The sequence below is a fragment of the Chenopodium album genome, chromosome 19 (genome assembly GCF_948465745.1).
Source record: "Chenopodium album chromosome 19, dcCheAlbu1.1, whole genome shotgun sequence".
Classification (NCBI taxonomy): Eukaryota; Viridiplantae; Streptophyta; class Magnoliopsida; order Caryophyllales; family Amaranthaceae; genus Chenopodium; species Chenopodium album.
In genome coordinates this window covers 6,293,821-6,313,792 of record NC_137852.1, presented here as the reverse complement: position 1 = coordinate 6,313,792, position 19,972 = coordinate 6,293,821, and the positions used below count along the sequence as shown (strand labels likewise).

The following is a 19,972-nucleotide window of genomic DNA, read 5'->3' as shown; positions in this document are numbered from 1 at the left end:
TACATGAGCCGCAATCAAACTATTTTCATTTAAGAGTCCAAAACTACAATATAGCGTTTTCACTAGTTAAGTGCAACTGTGAATATTAAATTACAATAATAATTTGTCAGCCTGCTAGTGAACATCCATGTCACCGAAGAATTCTGATTCATATGAAGTCTTTTCAGTCCCAAATTCCTCATTCTTGAAGTGCTGCTGCTACAATTATCGAAGAGCTCCAAAAATTCACGTAGCAAATGTAGAAAGTAGATAAACAAAATTTACACCAGGCTGTCTAAGCATTTGAAGAAAGCTTATAATCAAGCATCTCCCTAATGTTTAACCGAACAGATGGACCCATAGATGAGCTGATATGGGCACTTTTCCAGTATACCCCCTTAGCCCCAGATGGCTTATTGGTCTCCACTGATTTCTGGAACATAATAACAAAAGGTTAATTTTTTTTAACATGAGGTACATGTATAACAGTGATGGATTGAAAGATCAAAGTACATACAATAGTGGCAAGCAAGTTTATGAGAAGATCCTCCTCCTCGAAGTCTAACTTTCCAAAGGGAATGTGAACAATTCCTGTTTTATCAACTCTAAACTCCACCTTCCCTTTCTTGAATTCCTCCACCGCCTGAAAGATCATAGAGCACAACATTTTAGCTTTCAGTCCCCCACCCTCAAAATTTCTTCCCCATTTTCTGTGTGTGACAATGGATTTTTTTTTTATTTTTATTTTTTTCCTTTTGTTTTCTACTTTTCTATATTAAGATGGAGACAGCAGGCAGATGCCACTGGCCAACAATGCAAAGGAGTCTAGGATGGAATCATCTATATATTTCCTTGAATAGGGCACGATTGTTTTACCTGAGCTACATTTGGTGTGACCGTACCAGCTTTTGGAGTTGGCATGAGCCCTCGTGGCCCCAGAATCCTTCCTAGACTAGCAACCTATGGCAAATACCAAGCAGATAAGATTAGGAGCTCTGAATTATAGTGGGAAAGAGGAAGGCAGAAAGGAAAGTTTTCGAATATCTCTGAAGTCTATCTTGACCAATCAAGTTTATCAAAACATCATATTCAGAAGGCATTAAGCATGAAGCACAAAAGAGATTCAGTAGCAAAATTCTGGCATATTTCACACATAATGACAGAAATAAATGAAAAAAGAGCATCACCTTAGCCATCATGTCAGATGTTGCAATCAATTTATCGAAGTCCATGAAACCCCCCTTTATCTGTTCTATTAATTCTTCTCCACCAACTATATCTGCTCCTGCAGCTTTGGCTTCATCAATTTTGTCACCTGCCATTACACACATCTGGGATGAGATGAAAATCCTTGAGATACTTTAAGTAGAAGCACAAGGAAAGAAATTAATAAAAGCTCTATCCAAGTCAAAACTATCCTGTTACTTCCCAGATGAAAATGCCCCAATGTTTATTTGCCTTCAATCTAGGGAAGGTTTGACATCCTATCACTCTTTAACTTCTTTCTCATTTAGTGAAGTTTCAACAGCTTTTTACGATACCATATTGATGACATCCTGATGCTTCCAATAGGCCTCCTGGCTTGGGAAAAGGATTAGGAGGTTTAAGAAATTCTTATTTCTAAGCAGTCTTTATATGACAGGTTGTTCTAATGTACCATGCATCCAGGAAGGAAACTGCTTACATTAATAACTGCATTAGAATAACAATTAAGCAATTCTCGTAGTAGGATTTTCCAAATGATTCAGCAAGCTGATGTTGACATTAACTAGCATATGCTAAGGCATACGCTGTAATTCATATAATTGATGTCTAAAACCTATATACATTCTCTTTTCCCATACTTACAATCCTCTTATTTTGAGTTATGTTGATAATTTGGGTACAACAATAACCATAAGTCCACAACATTACCTAAAGTCGAAAATGGTTCCTAAAATCCAACTCCTCAATCTACCACAACTGTTTGGGAACTTTACTTGGGATTATAATTGGTCCGCAAATATTTATTCTTCCAGCTCCCCTTATATGATGATAATAGCTTTTTACAAGGTCCTTATAGCCATTGCTAATACACAGGTACCATCCGTACCAAGTTGAATCAGCATAGAATGCACTCAGCCTTTCACAAGCAACTAAAACAGATGAATCCTAACAATAAATTAGAATTCATACCTTGGGCAAGCACAGCTATTTTAACAGATTTTCCAGTACCCTTGGGCAAACTCACCTGTATAACATTACCTTTTAGCATCCAAACTTTGAAGATAAGTAAATAAAATCCAAACTTTAAAAAGAGATATTCAAGGGACAACAGTGGTTATCTTGGAGACATACAGTTGCTCTCAGCTGTTGATCATTGTATTTAGGATCAAGATTCAAGCGAAAGTGGGCCTCGGCAGTCTCTACGTACTTTGTAGACGACATTTGCTTCATCAATGATATCGCTGTCTTCAAGTCATATTCTTGCTTGATTTCTCTGAGCTTTTGAATCTCTAAGAACCTCTTTGACCTCGTCTGACAATTTATCAAATAAGTATCATTACATAATTGATAGAAGTCCAAACCTAAATGATCCAATGAACTAACATACTAAACATCCATCTGAAATTGAGGGCATACAATCCCTATGAAGGGAAACTCATTCATATAGACTGATATTAGGCATACTAAAACTCAATCCTACTATTAGACTCAATAGACTAGCATTGAGAATTGAATCCCCAACCTCATGAAACCTTGTGATCGAAAGGTCAGAGGTTTGGAGCTCTACCATGGCTAAGGTTGTATACTCCGAATCCGAGTTGCGCCTATTTACCATTTTCAACTCCTTTTCAGCCAGAAAGTAAGTAATAATCACAATTCACTTAATCTAAAGAGTAGCCTCATATCCTCATACAGAGGCAACTAAAAAAATATGGGAAATCACCCAATTATAAATATATAATAACAAATGAGGCATATTTAGAGACATCAAAATATCAATGAGTGGACTTCAATTCTAAAATTTACAGAAAAGCTACAATACCCAGAAAGCAGAGTTAATCATTAAGCATAAAATTCGCCAATTTCGAACTTAAAACAAAGGGAAGAAAAGAGAAAAATGATACTCGAACTCGAATACTCAATTATACAATAACAAATGAAGCACAAATAGAGACATAATAAATCACATTAAATTTCTTAGAATTCCCAGAAAACAGAATTAATCACTAAGCATAAAATTCACCAATTTCAAAAATAAAAAGAAAGAAGAAAAGAGAAAATTGATACTCTGTCTCTCTTCAAGGGCAAAGCAGCTTTTCCCTTCTTAGGCTTAGCAGGCTGAGGCTGAGGCAAAGTCGCAACACCACCACCCTCTCCGTCCTCTTCCGACGAGTCAGCAACAGCAGCTTCCGCCGCAACAGCCGCAACAACATGAAAATTGCCAAATTTGGGTGAATTTTTGTGGGAATTGAAATCAACCCATTTGAGACACTTTCTTTCCCTTTGATTGAGAGATAAAGGGGAAAGAGAGAAATTGAGAAAAAGGGGTTTAGAATGGGTTTGAAAAGAGGGGTAAAAGGCGAGGTCTTGCTGGTAATGGCAGGAGGAAGAGGCGTAGCAGAGGGTTAGAGATGGTGGTGCAACAGAAGCCATTGTTGGTCGCAGAAAAGAGAGAGTGATGGAAGAGCAGAGAAAGGAAAGTGAATTGGCTATCCAAATAATAATCAGATAAGAGAAGGAAGAGATACTAGAGAGCGAGAAAATGACAAAGGGTGAGGATGAGAGGAACACACTTGGATTGTGGAGAGAAATTGAGGTGATTATAGCTTTTGGAATGAACCCTCGTTCTTTTTGGGTATGAGGATACAGTCATACATAAACCCATAAACTAAATATGGGCCAAATGTGCAAGAGTAGCCACACATTAGGTCGTCTCGTAAGTCATAACTAATCAATCATCTCTTGTGACGGTCAGTTTAATATAACTCGTAAATGGTCATATAATTGAAGTAAGCTCATACTTGAAGTTCAAATTGGGGTACATGTGACAAACCATGCGAGACCTATTAGCCATTTGGGTGGCTTGAAGCCTTGAATCATTTGTAGCAGCATTTGCTACCAATGCAGCATTTTTATGAAATGGTCGCAACATTGAAAGTAACTCGTTCCCAGGAGGACTTTGTAGGCCTATTATGGTTCAAAATTAACTTTATAACCCTCGGGTGATACCTCGGACATTCACTTTAAATTAACCAATTTTCTTCGAAAAGTCAATCATAAGCATTTTATTTTGCACAAAATTTTTACATTTCAGGCCACAAAAAACGAGGCTTGATGTTTCCTAAGGACCCCACAAGACCATTGAAGGCCATTTGGGTGGCTAGAACTATCAATTGTAGCTGTTGAATATGATTGCGTAGTAATTCTTAATTAATCATTGGATACAAATTTTGGGGGAAACCTAAGAGTTTAGTTTAGTTTAAAAAAAGAATTTTAAAATTGGTACGAAAGCATGAATTATAGCCTTACGATTTTCGACTTTTTCTGAGCCTGAAAAGGATAGAGGCTAGGCGTTTCCATTCCCATAAGGCCGTAGCATACCGTTTTGGGTGGCTGGAACCTTATGTTGCAACTTTGGACTACGATTGCAACACAATTCCATAATACCCGGAAAAATGAACCAATTTTATTCTCATAATTCTGTAGGCCTATTGGTAAATCCGTTACAGTTTGATTTATACAAAATAAATAATCTACCTCCTCAAAAATGCTCGGCTTGAACCGGCACCGGCAGCTCACAATCGTGTTTAGATTGAAAAAACCCGAAAGAGGCATGTGGGATGGCCTTTTCACTAGTCACCAACTCACCACTAGTGGAAGCTCAACTAAACAACGGCTTGCATTGTTATTTGTTTGGGTGTGGCTATTAGTTATTATAATAAGGAGCCCCACTTTATAGGTAACATTATGCATAATGGTTGCCCTTTTCACTCTTTTATTTTTTCTGTTACTTCATCTAAACCACACCTTTATTTCTTGCTCCAAATCCCCTGTCTTCTCACTCACTCAAACAGTCAAACACTCTAAAAGCATACCATCACTTTGAAGCTCACCCAAATATCTTCAAGAGAGAGATGGCAACAATGGTTGTTCTCTCTCTCATCCCTTCTCACTCCTCACCATCTTTCCCACCTCATAAATTTCAAACCCACCATAATTTTCAGTCCATTAAACACTTCTCTATCACCTACACCCCACCAAAATTCTCCCTCACCCGCCTCGAAAGACACCGCCTTTCATTAACCCAAATATTTTCTAGTGGTGGTGGTGATGGAGGAATTCACGGAGGAGGTGGTGGTGGAAGTGGTGGTGGTGGTGGTGGAGATGGTGGTGATGGAGATGCAGGGGAGAGAAACAGAGCAGAAGCAATTCTTGCTCTTGCTGAGGTAGGGAGGTCATTGGAAAGCTTGCCTAAAGACTTATCAATGGCGGTTGAAGCCGGTCGGATACCGGGTTCGATTCTTCGTCGTTACTTTGAGCTTGAGAAGTCTCCGGTTTTCCGGTGGTTGCTTCAGTTTGGTGGGTTTAAAGAACGGTTGCTTGCTGATGATCTTTTCTTGACTAAAGTTGGCATTGAATGTGGTATTGGAATGTTTACTAAGGTTGGCATTATTCTTAATTAAATAATTTCATGTGGATTTATTTTATATAGATGGGATTTTTTAAAAATTAGGAAGTACATAAGTATATTTATTTGCATCCATAAATCTTCGTATAAAGTACTAAATGAAGCTAAACATGTTCCTAAATTCCTTTTTTCGGAGTTTTAAAGTAGTCATGTCACCGTGTGGATATATTTTTTGGTCACGGGCATATATATAAACGTGTTAGTTACACATTAGTATTTTAAAATGACTAGTTATGTCTTATGTTTTTAAGTGACACATAACATGAAATTACTTAGAAGTATTGTTAATTAGTAAAATTTCGATATAATGACTGTTATGACTTCGAGTCACTGATATTATATTGATTTTTTCTGTTCTACAGACAGCTGCAGAATTGGAGAAACGAAAGGAAAATTTTAAAAAGGAATTAGACTTTGTCACAGCTGATGTGGTATTGATGCTAAAACTTTCAATTTTGTTTACATTTTTGGTAACTACTCTGTTGCATATTACATAACACATGAATCAACGTTGTGTTTGCTGTTAGATAATGGCTCTGGTCGCAGATTTCCTGCTTGTCTGGCTTCCTGCACCCACCGTCCCCTTACGACCTGCACTTGCACGCAGTGTAGGACCTGTGGCGAAGTTTTTCTATGGGTGCCCTGACAATGCATTTCAGGTTAATTTTACCATAGGTTATAAAATACATCCAGGCCAGTAACAATATTTTTGTGTCAGTATACATTGACATTCTGAATCATACTGCACACAGGTTGCTGTTACAGGAACTACATATTCAATTCTACAGAGAATTGGTGCTCTCGCGGTATGTTGACAGCTCATCTTAATCAGTATACTTTGTATAAATGGCCTAATCTGCCTTCCAACTACCAGATGGAACACATTATTATGAGCTTATAATCCATATATTTGTTTGTTTTGCAGCGTAATGGAGCAAAACTTTTCGCTGTTGGAACCACATCATCTGTGGTTAGTTCAATTCATTTGTTACCAATTATATATCTTCTAGAGTTCTAGACTTCAAGTAACATCATTTCGAAACAAAATCAATAATATTTCACATAGTTTTCAAGTAAATTTAACCAATTGTATATACTTTTTCAGATTGGTACAGGAGTTACAAATCTGCTGTTAAATGCAAGGAAGACTATTGATAAAACCTTTACGCCTGATGGAGAAGATATTCCAATGCTGGAAACCAGTATAGCCTACGGTGTATATTTATCAGTTTCTGCCAACCTAAGGTAACAATGAGAAAATCGCGAAATTCATAGTGGAATCAACACATACATATATGTATGTGTAATACAATCTAGTCACTGATTTTGTCTCCTTATCTTTATAGGTACCAAATCATAGCAGGAGTAATCGAACAAAGAATTCTGGAGCCATTCCTACATGATCGCAAGCTTCTATTAAGCGCGGTCTGCTTTGCAGTACGGACAGGAAACACATTTTTAGGCTCACTGATGTAAGATCATTAGTACTTAGTACTTTTTTTTAGTACATATAGTTGATTCTTTCCTAGTTCTCTAATGTATAACATGTTGTAATTGGTGACAGGTGGGTGGATTTTGCTCGATTCATTGGAGTTCAAAGGACACGCGAATAGCAAGCTAACAATTGAGCCATGGATCATTTTTTATCTTGATCCTAGGCTGCTTTTTGCTTAATGTTTCGATGGCCTTGATCATTTTTCTTCAGCAAATAGTTATTTCTTCCTCTTTCCCATGAATCGTAGGATGCAATAGGTCATTCTAGCATTGTAGATTTGCCCTATTCGATCTTGAAATGGAGATCATGCAAGCTATGATTGTATAGTATTAGTGTATTCAGACTTGTTATACAATCCCTGAGTTCTTTTTATATTCGGGTAGTAATAAGCTTTGTAATGTTCTTGATTTTTTGTATTGAATGGCATGGGAAGTTTATGGCCCTTCATAATATGATCAACAAGAATTAAGAAGTAACCATATATCTATGATTTAACTCTCAAATATCGAATACTCACTAACCTGAACTTCTTTTAATTTCCTCGATCATGAAATTTGTAATATTATCAAATTTATCACTACATACTTTTGGCTCCAATACAACAACTACAACAAAAGGCTAAGGTTGGAATATTCAATTCGTGTTAAAAATAGTTTAAGAAGCTAGGTTCAAAAAATGTACATTAGCTAAGGTTTCGATGTTTCTATACAGAACTCCATCAATCATTAATGTGCATAAGACAAGTATTTATTTTTGTTTTAATTATTCAAGTTAGCATGATCCAGATACCTTAAACAAAAAGGTTTAGTACTTTAGGACATGATTTGACATTCTTGTAAATCCGTGGAGTTCCTATTGTTCACTTATCTCCTGATCGGGAAATGAACATGATAAAAGCCTAAGATTTTAATTGCGGTTGGCACGTTTTAGTTATTATACTTTCTAACACAAACTTTAAATTTTGCTATTGTATTATAGGTTATGAACAATAAGTAAATATGTTTTTTTTACGCAAAGAATTGGAAAGTACAAGTAGTTTATATATATATAAACGTGTAGTTTACATACTCCGTATAATTATATAAACCCAACTTAATGAGATTAATTTGCTAATGTAATTTGGGGAATTGATTTTGGCACTCTCATTGTGATAGCACAATTACTTCTCTATGCTCTCCTTATATTTGCCAAAATCACTTTTTTTTTTTTTTTTTTCTAAGGGTTGCCAAAATCACTTGTAATTTGTTATAGACTAATTATAAAAAAATAATAAAAAAAAGTTAGGTTAAGAAATAAAAAAGTGAAGAAAAATTGAGAAGAAAATACTTGGTAGGCGAGAGAGAGTGTTGCAGGGGAGTTGCAGAGATGAAACCAAAGCAACGAATTAACAACTTTGAATTACTCGACCAAGATATTCTTTGTGTTGTCTTCGCTTTCCTCGACCTTTTCGACATCGTCCGCTGCTCTGCCGTCTGCAAATCATGGTTCTTTTTCTTTTTTAATTTCACTTTCATTCTTTTTATACCCAATTTCATCTTTTTTCTGGGGTTCAATTCATCTAAATTGGCTATGATTGCTTCATATGTTGTTGATTTTTAGCTAATTATGTGGGAATTCTTCAGTTTCTATTAATTTTTGTATGAATTTTCGTTGAAAGTTTAATTCTTTTTTATTTTTATTTTGTTATTTGTGTTGATGATTAAATTTGATTAATCGAATTGAATGAATGGGTATGTTGTTTTGAATCTTGGAGTTGCCTTAATTATTAGTAGTTTGATTGTTCTTACAAGTATTAATTTTAGCCCAATTTCATCGAAAAATTGATTACTGTGTTATTTTTATGTAATTAAGTAAAATAAGTGATGAAACAAAATAATAAACGGTTGTTTTTCCGAGTTTTCTTGAATGTCCTTAGTTGTGATTTGTGAATATGATAGGATTACATTTTTTGTAGTACTTTAATTTTTATTGTTAAATGTTGAGGATCATCAATTCATCGATACTGGATATCACAATCCACGTTCTTGTTTTAGTTATGCCTTTAAATAACCCGAACTTCCATCATCGGACTTGTACTGCTCAAGTAAGTATTCAAAGCATCAAAATACTTGATGGGTACTGTTTGGAGTGTTGAATTATTGTGTTGTATTTGAGTGTCCAAGGGTCAGACATGGTTATAATGTTGTGGAATGTAGTTTCCAAATCGTCAAGGTCAATTAGTCATACGTGCCCAATGTGGCTCGTTGCACTTGCTGTCACACTGTTCTTAATGTTGTGAAATGATCATAGATACTTAGTTTCTTATTGGGTTATGAACACTGAGTACATTTCACCACGAGCATGCTTCGCGTAGTAACTTTTGGAATCGTGTGTGTATGTGTTGGTTGGTTTGTAATCTTTGTATTAGTATATCTTTAACTCTATTGATACTGAACTAGCTTTTACTCATTTGCTGAAGGAATCTTATCATAAGCAAATCAAGATTAATGCATTCATTGTACCTTAAGCGATGGAGTAATGAGGCCTCCAGCTCGTCAATTGATGTGGGGAAATCATTGAACATGGTACTTGAGGATCTGGCAACACGGCGTCATAGGTCTGCTCTTGTTAATGGTTCTTTTATTGTTGATCAATGGAAAGGTCATACATCCGGGTAAAGTCATCCATCTCTCCTTATAATTCATTCCTTGTTACTGAATATATATTTCCTGTAAGACCCATTACCATCATGGAAATTTGTGGATGATTGAGTTAAAATGCTTCCTTATCCGAAAGGGAAAAAGAAACTGTCTTGCATCTTCATTGGGTGGTAGATGCTCTATTCATTAATATGATTAGATGCAATGTCTTTGTCTCACACTTTTGGATTTCCTCTACAAAGGACACTAATTTTTATCATTTACGCATTTAGGATTGACAAATGCCGTATGAAGATGGGTTTGATCCTGACTGGTGGAGGTGACAAGGTATTGTTCCCTTAGTCATATTGCACTTTGCTCACATTCTATTATGGTCACAGATGTAATTATGGTGACTACCATCACAATCTAACGATTTTGACTGGAGAGATTAATTCCTCTGTGTAGCTTTTCGCTTAGTATCTTCTTTCCTTGGATGCTTCCTTACTTTTACAGCTTACAGATTACTTATTTTCTTTTCTTTTAATGCCAGTTTATGCGTCTATGGTCATCAGCAAATTACAAATGCTTGGAAGAGTACTCTCTCTCTGATCTGGGTCCGCTAGTTGACTTTGATTTTGATGAAAGCAAGGTAAAGTAGAAGACTAGATGTGCAGTTATGCTTAACCAATGGCCAAAGTCAATGTTGTCAAGTAATTCATTAAGAGGCCACTGAACTTAAGTAGTGCTATATACCACGCAGTAGGTTCTCACCTTCTGTTGTTTTCTTTTCACCTGTTGTAGAATCTAGTGTCTGTCGGTTATACAGATATTTGTTGACATATATATTTAATTTACAAGTTTGTGACCTCCTCAAACTGTCACCATATTTTTATAGGTTGTTGGTTTGGCTGGGACCCGTATATGTATATGGAGGCGCCATGGAAACCGTAGTATATTTCCTTCACGTGAAGGCACATTCACAAAGGGCGTATGTATGAGGTAAGCAGTGCCCTCTGATTGATAATTTATATTTTTGTTTTTAGTTGGCTAAGGCATGCCCTTTTTAATTTCTATTTGATGATGAAAGAAATCAAAGGTCTTAATATGTATAATTGGAATTGTGTTATTTCATAATGACCACTGACCAGTTTCTAGAATCCATGTGCATTTTAAATCTATAATCGTTTTGCTAAATTCTACATTACTACTATTGCACTATTTGGATGACTTTCATGCTGAGGAAACTTGATAACACACACACACTCTCTCTCTCACTCTAGAATGTAGCTTTAATGTCATATACTTGTACATATCAGTGACTGCTAGGAATTTTTCTGCAATCTACTTATGGCTTGAGCCCTTAAAATTGCTTTAATAACTAGGCAACAAGAGATAGGAAATAGCTTGTTGCTCATATATGGCTAATATGAGTTTGTTTCATTTCTAACTGATGAGTCTATGTTTAGTGTCAGTAATGTTAAGAAATCCCATTATTTCATGATTAGTTGTGCATTTCATGCTTGTTGTTAGTTGTAATTGTGTGATGAATCAACGAGGCTGAAATTCTCAAAATAGTTTCAGCTATATTATATCTGCAGCTTTGTTGTGCTGTGCAAGCAACTTAGTGCTTGACTGCAAGCGAGGTCCTTTTTTTAAAGGTGTCAATTGTCGCAAATTTTTTTTTTTTTGACAAGTTGATGAATATTATCATTAATAAATAGCCATACGGCATCTACAACAATAATAAAGATTTGTAAACCACAGATCTAGAGAAAATAACATAACTTTTACAATCAAAATCATAACTAATTTGCATATCGGGCATAGCTCACACTCCACCGCTTCAAACTTGACTCGAGCAGTGATTTTTGATGTCTTTGCATCTTTCCAAGTAGAGACCTTCGCAATTTGCGCTGATGTTTTGATCGTAGCGTTGATGACGAACCCTAAACCCATATGAATCCAAATCACCTTCTCAATTATTATTAAAACCCTAAAATTAAAATTCTCATCCATAGATGAGACTCAAAATCCCAAAAAATTTTGGGAAAAACCCAAAACAATTGGGACAAACTCTCGCAAACGGAGAGAACAAAACAAAGCAAAACAAAACAAATAACAAAAAAGCAAGTTAAATCAGAGAAAAAGGGTCGGAAATAGTCTAATTTCCTAAACGGCCAAGAAAATTAAAACCCTAAAGAGAGAGGAGAGAGAAGAGAGAAAAAAGAGAAGAGGGAGGCGAGAACTCGAACTTGGTTAATTAATCAATTAGTAATTGTCGCAAATAATGGTGATACAAACTTATGTTGAGTATTCTTAAAATTCTTGTAAATGAAAGGGAATTTTTTTTTTTTTTTTTTTTCTTGTAATGTATATTCTTTTTCCGAAATGTATCCACTACTATTCTTCAGACTTTTATAGCTTTTTTTTTGTGGTCCTTACGTGTGTTATTATATTGTGTTCATGAAGGTACATGGATCCAGAGGCTATGGTTGGATGCGCGGATGGCACAGTTAGGGTATTTGACATGTATAGTAAAAGTTGTTCTCGAATAATCCGGTAATTTGACCCATGCTCCCTCCAGTATTTTTTAAATTTTCTCATGAGAAGTATACAGTTAGTCTAAGTGACAGACATCAATTTTGCCTCCATTCAGTTCTGACCTAAAGTCCTCAACATAGCAAAAGTCTGAACCTTGATGTAGCGTCCTTTTTCAGGAAATCAACCAGACATTTCCAACCAATATTATAATTTACAGCTGTCATTTTTACTTTTGCAATGTTTATTATGTCAGATTGTTCTTCTACAGTGTCACTGGCTGTTACTTAGAGATCTTTGGTGTTGTCTTCTATACCCTCCAGGGGGTAGAGAATGTTATATACAATAAACTTCTCATCATTGTTCTTTTGGCTATCACCTTTTCTTGAAATTGAAATTTCTGCAACTAACTTTGTTCTTGATCTGCAGAATGCATGCTTCTCAAGTAAATTGTTTGGCTGTGGGAGAGGACCAGTTGGTTCTGAGCGGCTCATCTAATGGAAACATAACTGCATATGGTCTATTGTCTGATCAGCAAGTTGCTAATTTACAGCCACCCAATTTTAGAGGAGGTTTGATTCTGTCTTCATTCTATACTGTGATTAGTGTGATTAATCACGAAATTTGGAAGATTATTAGCATGAAGGAAGGCTGCTTGTTAAAATATTGGTCTTGATGGGAAAAAGATCCTTTAGTGTTGTCATTTTCCTCTACCTTTTTTACAGTAATTGTAAATTTTTGAGATGGTATACTTTCGTCCCTAAATAACAGACCACATCAGCTTTGGAGTCCTGTGTTACGGAACATAGCTGAGGGTGCTTCAAATAAGGCAATGTAAGCTTAAATACTTTAAGTTTAGGGCTACTAAGGGCTACCCAATTGTGAATTCACAACTACTATAAGTTCTTAAGTTAGTGGAATACACAACTACTATAAGCTCTTAAGTTAGATAGTTAATACAGGAAAACTCAGGTGTCTAAAATACCATAATTATCTGTCACAATTTAAATATTTATTTTTCCACCTTACCTATGTAATTCTTCTCTGAAATTATTATGAGGTGCCTAAGGGTAATGAGGGATTATTGATCTTCCGAACTTTATAATGGCCTATCATTTTGGGTTGAAAATAGATGAGAAATGTTGCATTTTTTATGGGACAAAGGAGTTTAATATAGCCTCAAAGTATGATTAATTAATGTTATATATTGCTCACCAGGTATACATACCTTGTGCTACAATCCCCTTTCTCATTTGGTTTTTGCTGGATCATCGAATGGTTATGCAACTTGTTGGGACCTTAGGTATTGCTGTCCCAGCTCTGTCAATTTTCCTAGATTAGCAACTTATTTCAGTTTGATGTAATTATAACCTGCTCACTAAATTGTAGGAAAATGCAATCACTGTGGGGTTTACGGGTGAGCCCTAACGCAATCTATTCAATGCAACATCTCCGACATGACAAATCGACACTGGTTGTTGGTGGCATTGATGGTGTTCTGAGAATTCTGGATCAGAATACCGGTGAGATCCTCACAAAGTGTGTAACGGACCAAAGCAACCCCAAACTGACTTCAATAAGAAGCTTGTACGGTTCAGTTGAAAGAAGGAAGGTGAAGAGATTAACTGAAGATACTACCATTGGTAATATTCCTATCACTGCTCGGCCACCCGTAAAATGCTTAGCCGTGGGACTGGGAAAAGTTGTCACCATTCATAACACAGAGTACATCAGAATGTGGAAATTCAACGTGTAAAGTGGAAATTTATGGTACATATGATTTTTGTTCCCTTTTTGGCTCTTGTGCAACATCCTAGGATATCATGTAATCTTGAATCTTAATCCTCAATTTTTTGTAAGGATTCACCCTGAATGTCTGAATAATTAGAAAGCAAATTCAGAATGTAGCTGAAAGGCAGAAGTGATATCAGATGTTGCCTCTTCATTTTCAGTGCTCATTGCTCATTGCTCATTGCTCAGGTCTAATAAACTTTTTTTTTCTATAACTAATGACATCTACCTTGTGTATATATGTGTATGATCATCATGTACCAATGTGTAAAACACCAAGGTTGTGCACAAGGCGTGGGGCTTGCACGCGGTGACTTGTTCACTAAGGACATAGGGTACTAAATCAATTAGTTAGATTCACCTCAAAATCACAAGGTGAAAATTAAATTGAACCAATTGCATTAATCATCGTACTTTCCATTATTATATATTCTTTTTAAAAAAAACTTGTAAATTCCAAACTATACTCACCGAGGTTATTGGTAACTTTTTAGTTTTAGAAAATATATTTTCAAACAAAAAAAAATTCATATCGGTAGGTAAAATCCGCAAATATTGCAAATCGAAGTCATTAAATCTGATTTCTATACGGAATTGATTGCAAAACACGTCATTAATTCTGATTCTATACCGATTTGATGCCAAAACACGACATTATATCAATTACTTTGGTTAGAATTATTTACAATATCCAAGACATAAGATCAATTTTGTAATAAAAAATAGACAATTAAAAATCAACAAATTCTTTGTCAAAAAAAATAAAAAAAATAAAATAAAATAAAGTAAAATAAAATAAATAACAAAATGGTTAAGAAATTAAGAATATATTCTTCAGCCCAAACAAGAAAGCCCACTCCAACCAATATAACGCTACTACAACAACACTCACTCATCTTCAATTCAAGCTCATTCCCCCAAATTCTCCCCAATTTCACAAAACCCTAACCCTAGAACTCCAATTCTCTCCCAAATCTCCCAATCAAGAATCCAAAAATGGTGTGCATTAGGAAAGCAACAGTCGACGATCTTCTCCAGATGCAAGCTTGCAATCTCCTTTGTTTACCAGAAAATTACCAGATGAAATACTACCTCTACCACATCCTTTCATGGCCGCAACTTCTGTATGTTGCTGAAGATTACAACGGTAAAATCGTCGGTTACGTGTTAGCGAAAATGGAGGAAGAAAGCTCGGAATGCCATGGACACATCACTTCTCTTGCTGTTCTTCGAACTCATCGCAAATTAGGGTTAGCGACGAAGCTAATGTCGGCTGCTCAAGCTGCAATGGAACATGTTTATGGGTCTGAGTATGTTTCTCTCCATGTTAGGAAGAGTAATCGTGCTGCTTTTAGGTTGTATACTGAAACTTTGGGTTACAAGATTCATGATATTGAGGCTAAGTATTATGCTGATGGGGAGGATGCTTATGATATGAGGAAGCAATTGAAGGCGAAATCGGGACACGGACACGGACACGGGCACGGTCATGGTCATGGTCATGGACACCATCATCATGGTGGGGATTGCTGCTCTGGTGGTGGTGGTGGTGGACGTAGTGTGGAGGCGGGGAAGGCGACCGGTAGCCTGCAGACCGCAGAGTGAGCTTAAGAGGTAATAAAGGTATTGTTTTTGTTGGTGATCATGTTGAAAAGAGTTAATGATGGATGCCAACATATTTTGGTTGTAATAATACTGTTGAAGATTTCTTAAAATCATGTGATTAATGTTACAACTATTATGTCATTGTACTTCAAATTGTGGTTTATGAGAGGTTATTGATTAATTTTATATCTATTATGTTGATGATGCTTGTAGAATTATGAATATTGGTTGTTGGTTTAATACTTTTATTGGTGATTGATTTGAGTAATTGGTTTTTATATGTAATTTTTAGTAAGGTTCTTTGGGTACAAACATTGGAAACGGAATGGAAAGAAGACAAATAGGAGGGGGCTAATGAATCATAAAACTCTTACATTTCCCCTTGTTTGTTTTAATTATGGAAATGATTCACATAAGCTTGTGTGTTTGGGGCGGAAAATGGTAATTGATAATATGATAGGCTGTAGAGTGGAAACCATTAACTCCTGGTAAGAGACACCCTGACCAAACACTCAATTACGGTTATAGTTTATTGAATCCGTTTCTTGACAATACAATACTTTCATCAAACATGCTCGAGTGATTAGCTTCCAAACTTAGGAGGTAGAAGCCAGATGCTTATTTGATTTATGATCAAGAACATATGATGTAAGTTATTGTGCATTGTGTGGCCGTGTAGTAGCTTTTTTATTTGGTGTAGTAATTGGTTCCAAGTATTATTTCTGTTTGAACTGTGTGTTTATACAAGTGTTCGGTGTTGGTTGATTTGGCCAATCGTATAGAATGAACACTGTGTACAGTCTGTACACTATCACCAGGTTAGAGGAAGGAAGATATTCCTTTCTAAACACATTTTGTTTTATTTTCACGGTAGTGGATTGCTGCTGCTAATTTTTCAGCACTTCATCATCTAAAAAACCACTCTCCGGTTCTCTGTTGGGGAGAACATTTTCATTCACCTAATTCACACCATTTTGCATTTATTTCTCTCAATTTCAGCACTTGGAACAATTTGGGTATCATCATTTTCTTGTTTTACCCTTGATTTCATCACTCCTTTCCCCCAACATCATTTTTTTCTGTATGTGTACCATAATGTTGAGAATTCAAATTCTAATTGGGTGTTTGTAATTTTGGGGTTTTCTTGTTATTAGTGGTGGGGTTAGGGTTGATTGAAATATTGAAAGAGGGTTTGATGAAGGTGGTACTAGTGGCTGCGTGATGCAGCAAGTGGTGTTGGGTGAAAGTATGGTGGTTGACAATGGTTGAAATGCCACAGTGGTTGGCATGATAAGCATTAATGGTTAGGACTATATGCATCAAAATGTGATTATATTAGCCTATCAAAGAGACTATGATTTTATTGAGGGGGTTGTGATGTGAGTTTGTATTAGAGTTAAACTGTGAATTTATAATTTTATATGTACCTGAATTTTATTAGACTAAAGAGTGACTATATGACTATATGGTTGAAATGCAAACGGAGGTAGTATGTATTAAAGAGTGACTATTTTTAATTGACTAGCTAAATCATTTTAATACGGAATAGTGACTACTCTGTATATGTCTATATGTATTAGTGTAATTGAGGACTATGTCATTACAATTGAGAGTGTACACATTTTACATCAAATCACAAACATGATAATAAAATGGTGATTATATTACAGTGTGACGACTGACGACTACATGGGTTAAAGATTGATTAAATTTGTATTAGAGTGAATATTTTTATAATTGTGATATCTTTAATAGTATATGCTTTTATTTGTTTTTATTGTTTATGGAAATTTGGAAAACATAGGGTTGTTTTTATTCAATTGAAGAAGTAAGTCTTTTGCAATAAATGATATACTATGATTTCATCGGATTTATCCTCTTTGCCTTAATTTCCCTTATTATATGTCAAAATTAGTCATCGTTTGATTTATACCTAAACTAGCATTTGAAACGAACATGCCCTTATTTGAGGTTTGAGCACCTATTGTGGATGATGAAAATAGTTGGTTCTACATCTCTACTCTCCGAATAGTCTCTTTTGAACCCTTGATAGTTTTACAAGTGGTGTTCAGAAATTTCAAAGTACTTCATTCAATAGTGGCTACATATATGGAAAAAAAATAATGTGCCATTTGGCTTCATTTTTGGACGATTTTGTACATCCTACTTGGCTTTATCTACATATAGTTGCCACTGGTACCAGCATGAAGTAGCTGCATGCTTCACGCTTCAAAACTCCTCAAAAATCCAGGCGTCTAGATTTCTCTCATGAAGTATGTAATCTTTTCAACTCCATTATCTTGTTTTCTCGTCCCATTCGACTGTTGCACCTCCTTTCATTAATTCTTGAATTTTAGCCTTTTCGCTAATTATAATTGGTTTGTGATTAGGAAAATTAAAATTGAATTAAGGTAATCCGTATATTGTTTGACTTGATAAGTCAAAATAAATTGAACAAAACATCTCCTAAAGTCACTTTAATATATATGAGATATCTTATTAATGATCGCGAGTTTCATCCCTCAGATTTAACAAATAAGGTAGTAATTTGTACAATCAACGAACTTTTTAGTTTATTCAAAAATCTGAAATACTTGTATGTAACCAGTTAACTAAACTGATTCTTTGTATGGAGGACCATGAACAAGTCCTAGTACTACAGAGTATATTTTAAAAAGCTAATCATAATCACATACGCGATGATCTTTGCAACTTCGTATGCCATCCAAAGCCATGTACCATATAAGAATCCAAACAATAATATAATCCACCAAGTTACATTAGGGATGTTAATCTCAATTTAAGTAAGACAAACTCATTTTGTTTTAAAATACAAATTAGTGAGAGCTGTGAGACAAACTTGACCTAACTAGTTAATCAAATTACAAATAGTTAGCTTAATTTTTCAAAAATAAACATTTTTCGGTTATTTTTTAAACGTAACATTTGATACTCCGTATTTTGCACTATTTGCACACTCTCATTTACTGTCTTCTGTGATTTATATATACGTTAGGATTGTGATTTATATATATGTTAGGGAAAATATAGTTATGTGATATGGAGTCTCATTAGATTCGTCGTGGACGGTTGACTGCCGCTCCCTTGTCCTGGAGTCTCTCCGGCCGGGGACTAACTGACACCCCAGTCATAATGCCATCCACGTCTTTGGAGCGAAGCTACAAGTCTTGTAGAGACGAAGGGGCGTCTCAATTAAACTTTTTAAGTATTAAGTTTTCATAACTTTTACTTATAAAACATAATTAAATAAATTAATGATATAAATTTGTGTTAACAAGCATTAAAACTCCGACATTGCAATTATAAAAAACATTGGATGTAGTATATCAATGGTTAAGATTGATGGAATATTTTAAAATGATACCGATATAAATGGAATGCATTTCATAAAATATACCAATAATATTAATAGAGTATCTCTCGTTAAAGGAAAAGAAAAATAAATTATTCACTACAAAAGGTACTTTTTTTTTTGTAAGCTTTGTAGCATTGTTAAATGGAATCAAAGTGGGGGACTTTTCTTTGATACATTCGGCATTTTTGCCCCAAAATTTCAAAAGAAAAAGAAGCCACTTAATAAATAAATAAATACTTTGTTCATATGTCACAATCATCCTACTCAGCCATTTCCCCACCACATTCACTATGATTAGTATGTATGGTAGTTGCTACACTAGAATTAGCTCAGATTCAATCTATAATCCTTTTGTGATCATTTATGACAAATAATAGTACCATCCCACCAATTGAATCCACATATTTTACAATGTTCAAATCTTAGAACTATTACCATCTTGTTACCAAATTTATAGAATCATTATTATCTATTTCGGCTCAATCATGTATATGTCAAGTTGTCAACTAGCTCAAATGATATCAAGAGTTAATACGCAGTATTTAATTTTCCGTACTTGGATTAAGATCAAAGCATCTATTATGTATGTCTTCTCTTATGAAGGAATGTATAGTGCGTTTATTAAGTATGTTTTAATAACATTAGAATTTGCTAATAAAAGATTGGTCAACATATTACATACACAAGAAAAGAAAAAGGAGTTTTTTTTTTTCTTTGGAATTGGAATCTTAAAATAATTAATGTCATCAAAATTCAAAGAAGTACAAAGTAAAAACATTGTTCAACATTAAAGTCTTAGCAACTTTATGATGAAATTTCTTGTCCTTTGTTTATAGGCTATTGATAACATATGACGTACGGAATATAATAAATAACAAAATCAAAATCAATAA

General features: G+C 35.1%; 3 protein-coding genes and 1 pseudogene across 3 annotated transcripts; 3 read left to right on the top strand and 1 right to left on the bottom strand.

The window, feature by feature from the left end:
- Window positions 1-4: 4 nt before the first annotated feature.
- LOC145595496 (large ribosomal subunit protein uL1c-like) lies at window positions 5-3,761 on the bottom strand. The gene is made up of 7 exons (XM_081651913.1): window positions 3,253-3,761; window positions 2,317-2,496; window positions 2,155-2,209; window positions 1,167-1,294; window positions 856-939; window positions 497-622; window positions 5-412 (listed from the first exon to the last, which is right to left on the bottom strand). Exons 1-7 carry the CDS (start codon window positions 3,616-3,618, stop codon window positions 275-277), a joined length of 1,077 nt encoding a protein of 358 aa, XP_081508039.1. The 5' UTR covers window positions 3,619-3,761; the 3' UTR covers window positions 5-274.
- A 1,212-nt stretch (window positions 3,762-4,973) lies between these two features.
- LOC145594483 (protein RETICULATA-RELATED 4, chloroplastic-like) lies at window positions 4,974-7,629 on the top strand. Its single transcript, XM_081650790.1, has 8 exons — window positions 4,974-5,627; window positions 6,016-6,084; window positions 6,181-6,312; window positions 6,406-6,459; window positions 6,579-6,623; window positions 6,759-6,898; window positions 7,000-7,125; window positions 7,218-7,629. Exons 1-8 carry the CDS (start codon window positions 5,100-5,102, stop codon window positions 7,264-7,266), a joined length of 1,143 nt encoding a protein of 380 aa, XP_081506916.1. The 5' UTR covers window positions 4,974-5,099; the 3' UTR covers window positions 7,267-7,629.
- Window positions 7,630-8,459: 830 nt separating this feature from the next.
- Window positions 8,460-14,279, top strand: LOC145594752 (F-box/WD-40 repeat-containing protein At3g52030-like). The gene is made up of 9 exons (XM_081651087.1): window positions 8,460-8,632; window positions 9,607-9,801; window positions 10,060-10,114; window positions 10,320-10,418; window positions 10,665-10,768; window positions 12,239-12,328; window positions 12,737-12,879; window positions 13,526-13,610; window positions 13,697-14,279. The coding sequence occupies exons 1-9, from the start codon at window positions 8,514-8,516 to the stop codon at window positions 14,061-14,063; spliced, it is 1,257 nt and encodes a 418-aa protein (XP_081507213.1). The 5' UTR covers window positions 8,460-8,513; the 3' UTR covers window positions 14,064-14,279.
- A 688-nt stretch (window positions 14,280-14,967) lies between these two features.
- On the top strand, window positions 14,968-15,889 carry LOC145594885 (N-terminal acetyltransferase A complex catalytic subunit NAA10 pseudogene; annotated as a pseudogene).
- The last annotated feature ends 4,083 nt before the right edge of the window (window positions 15,890-19,972 follow it).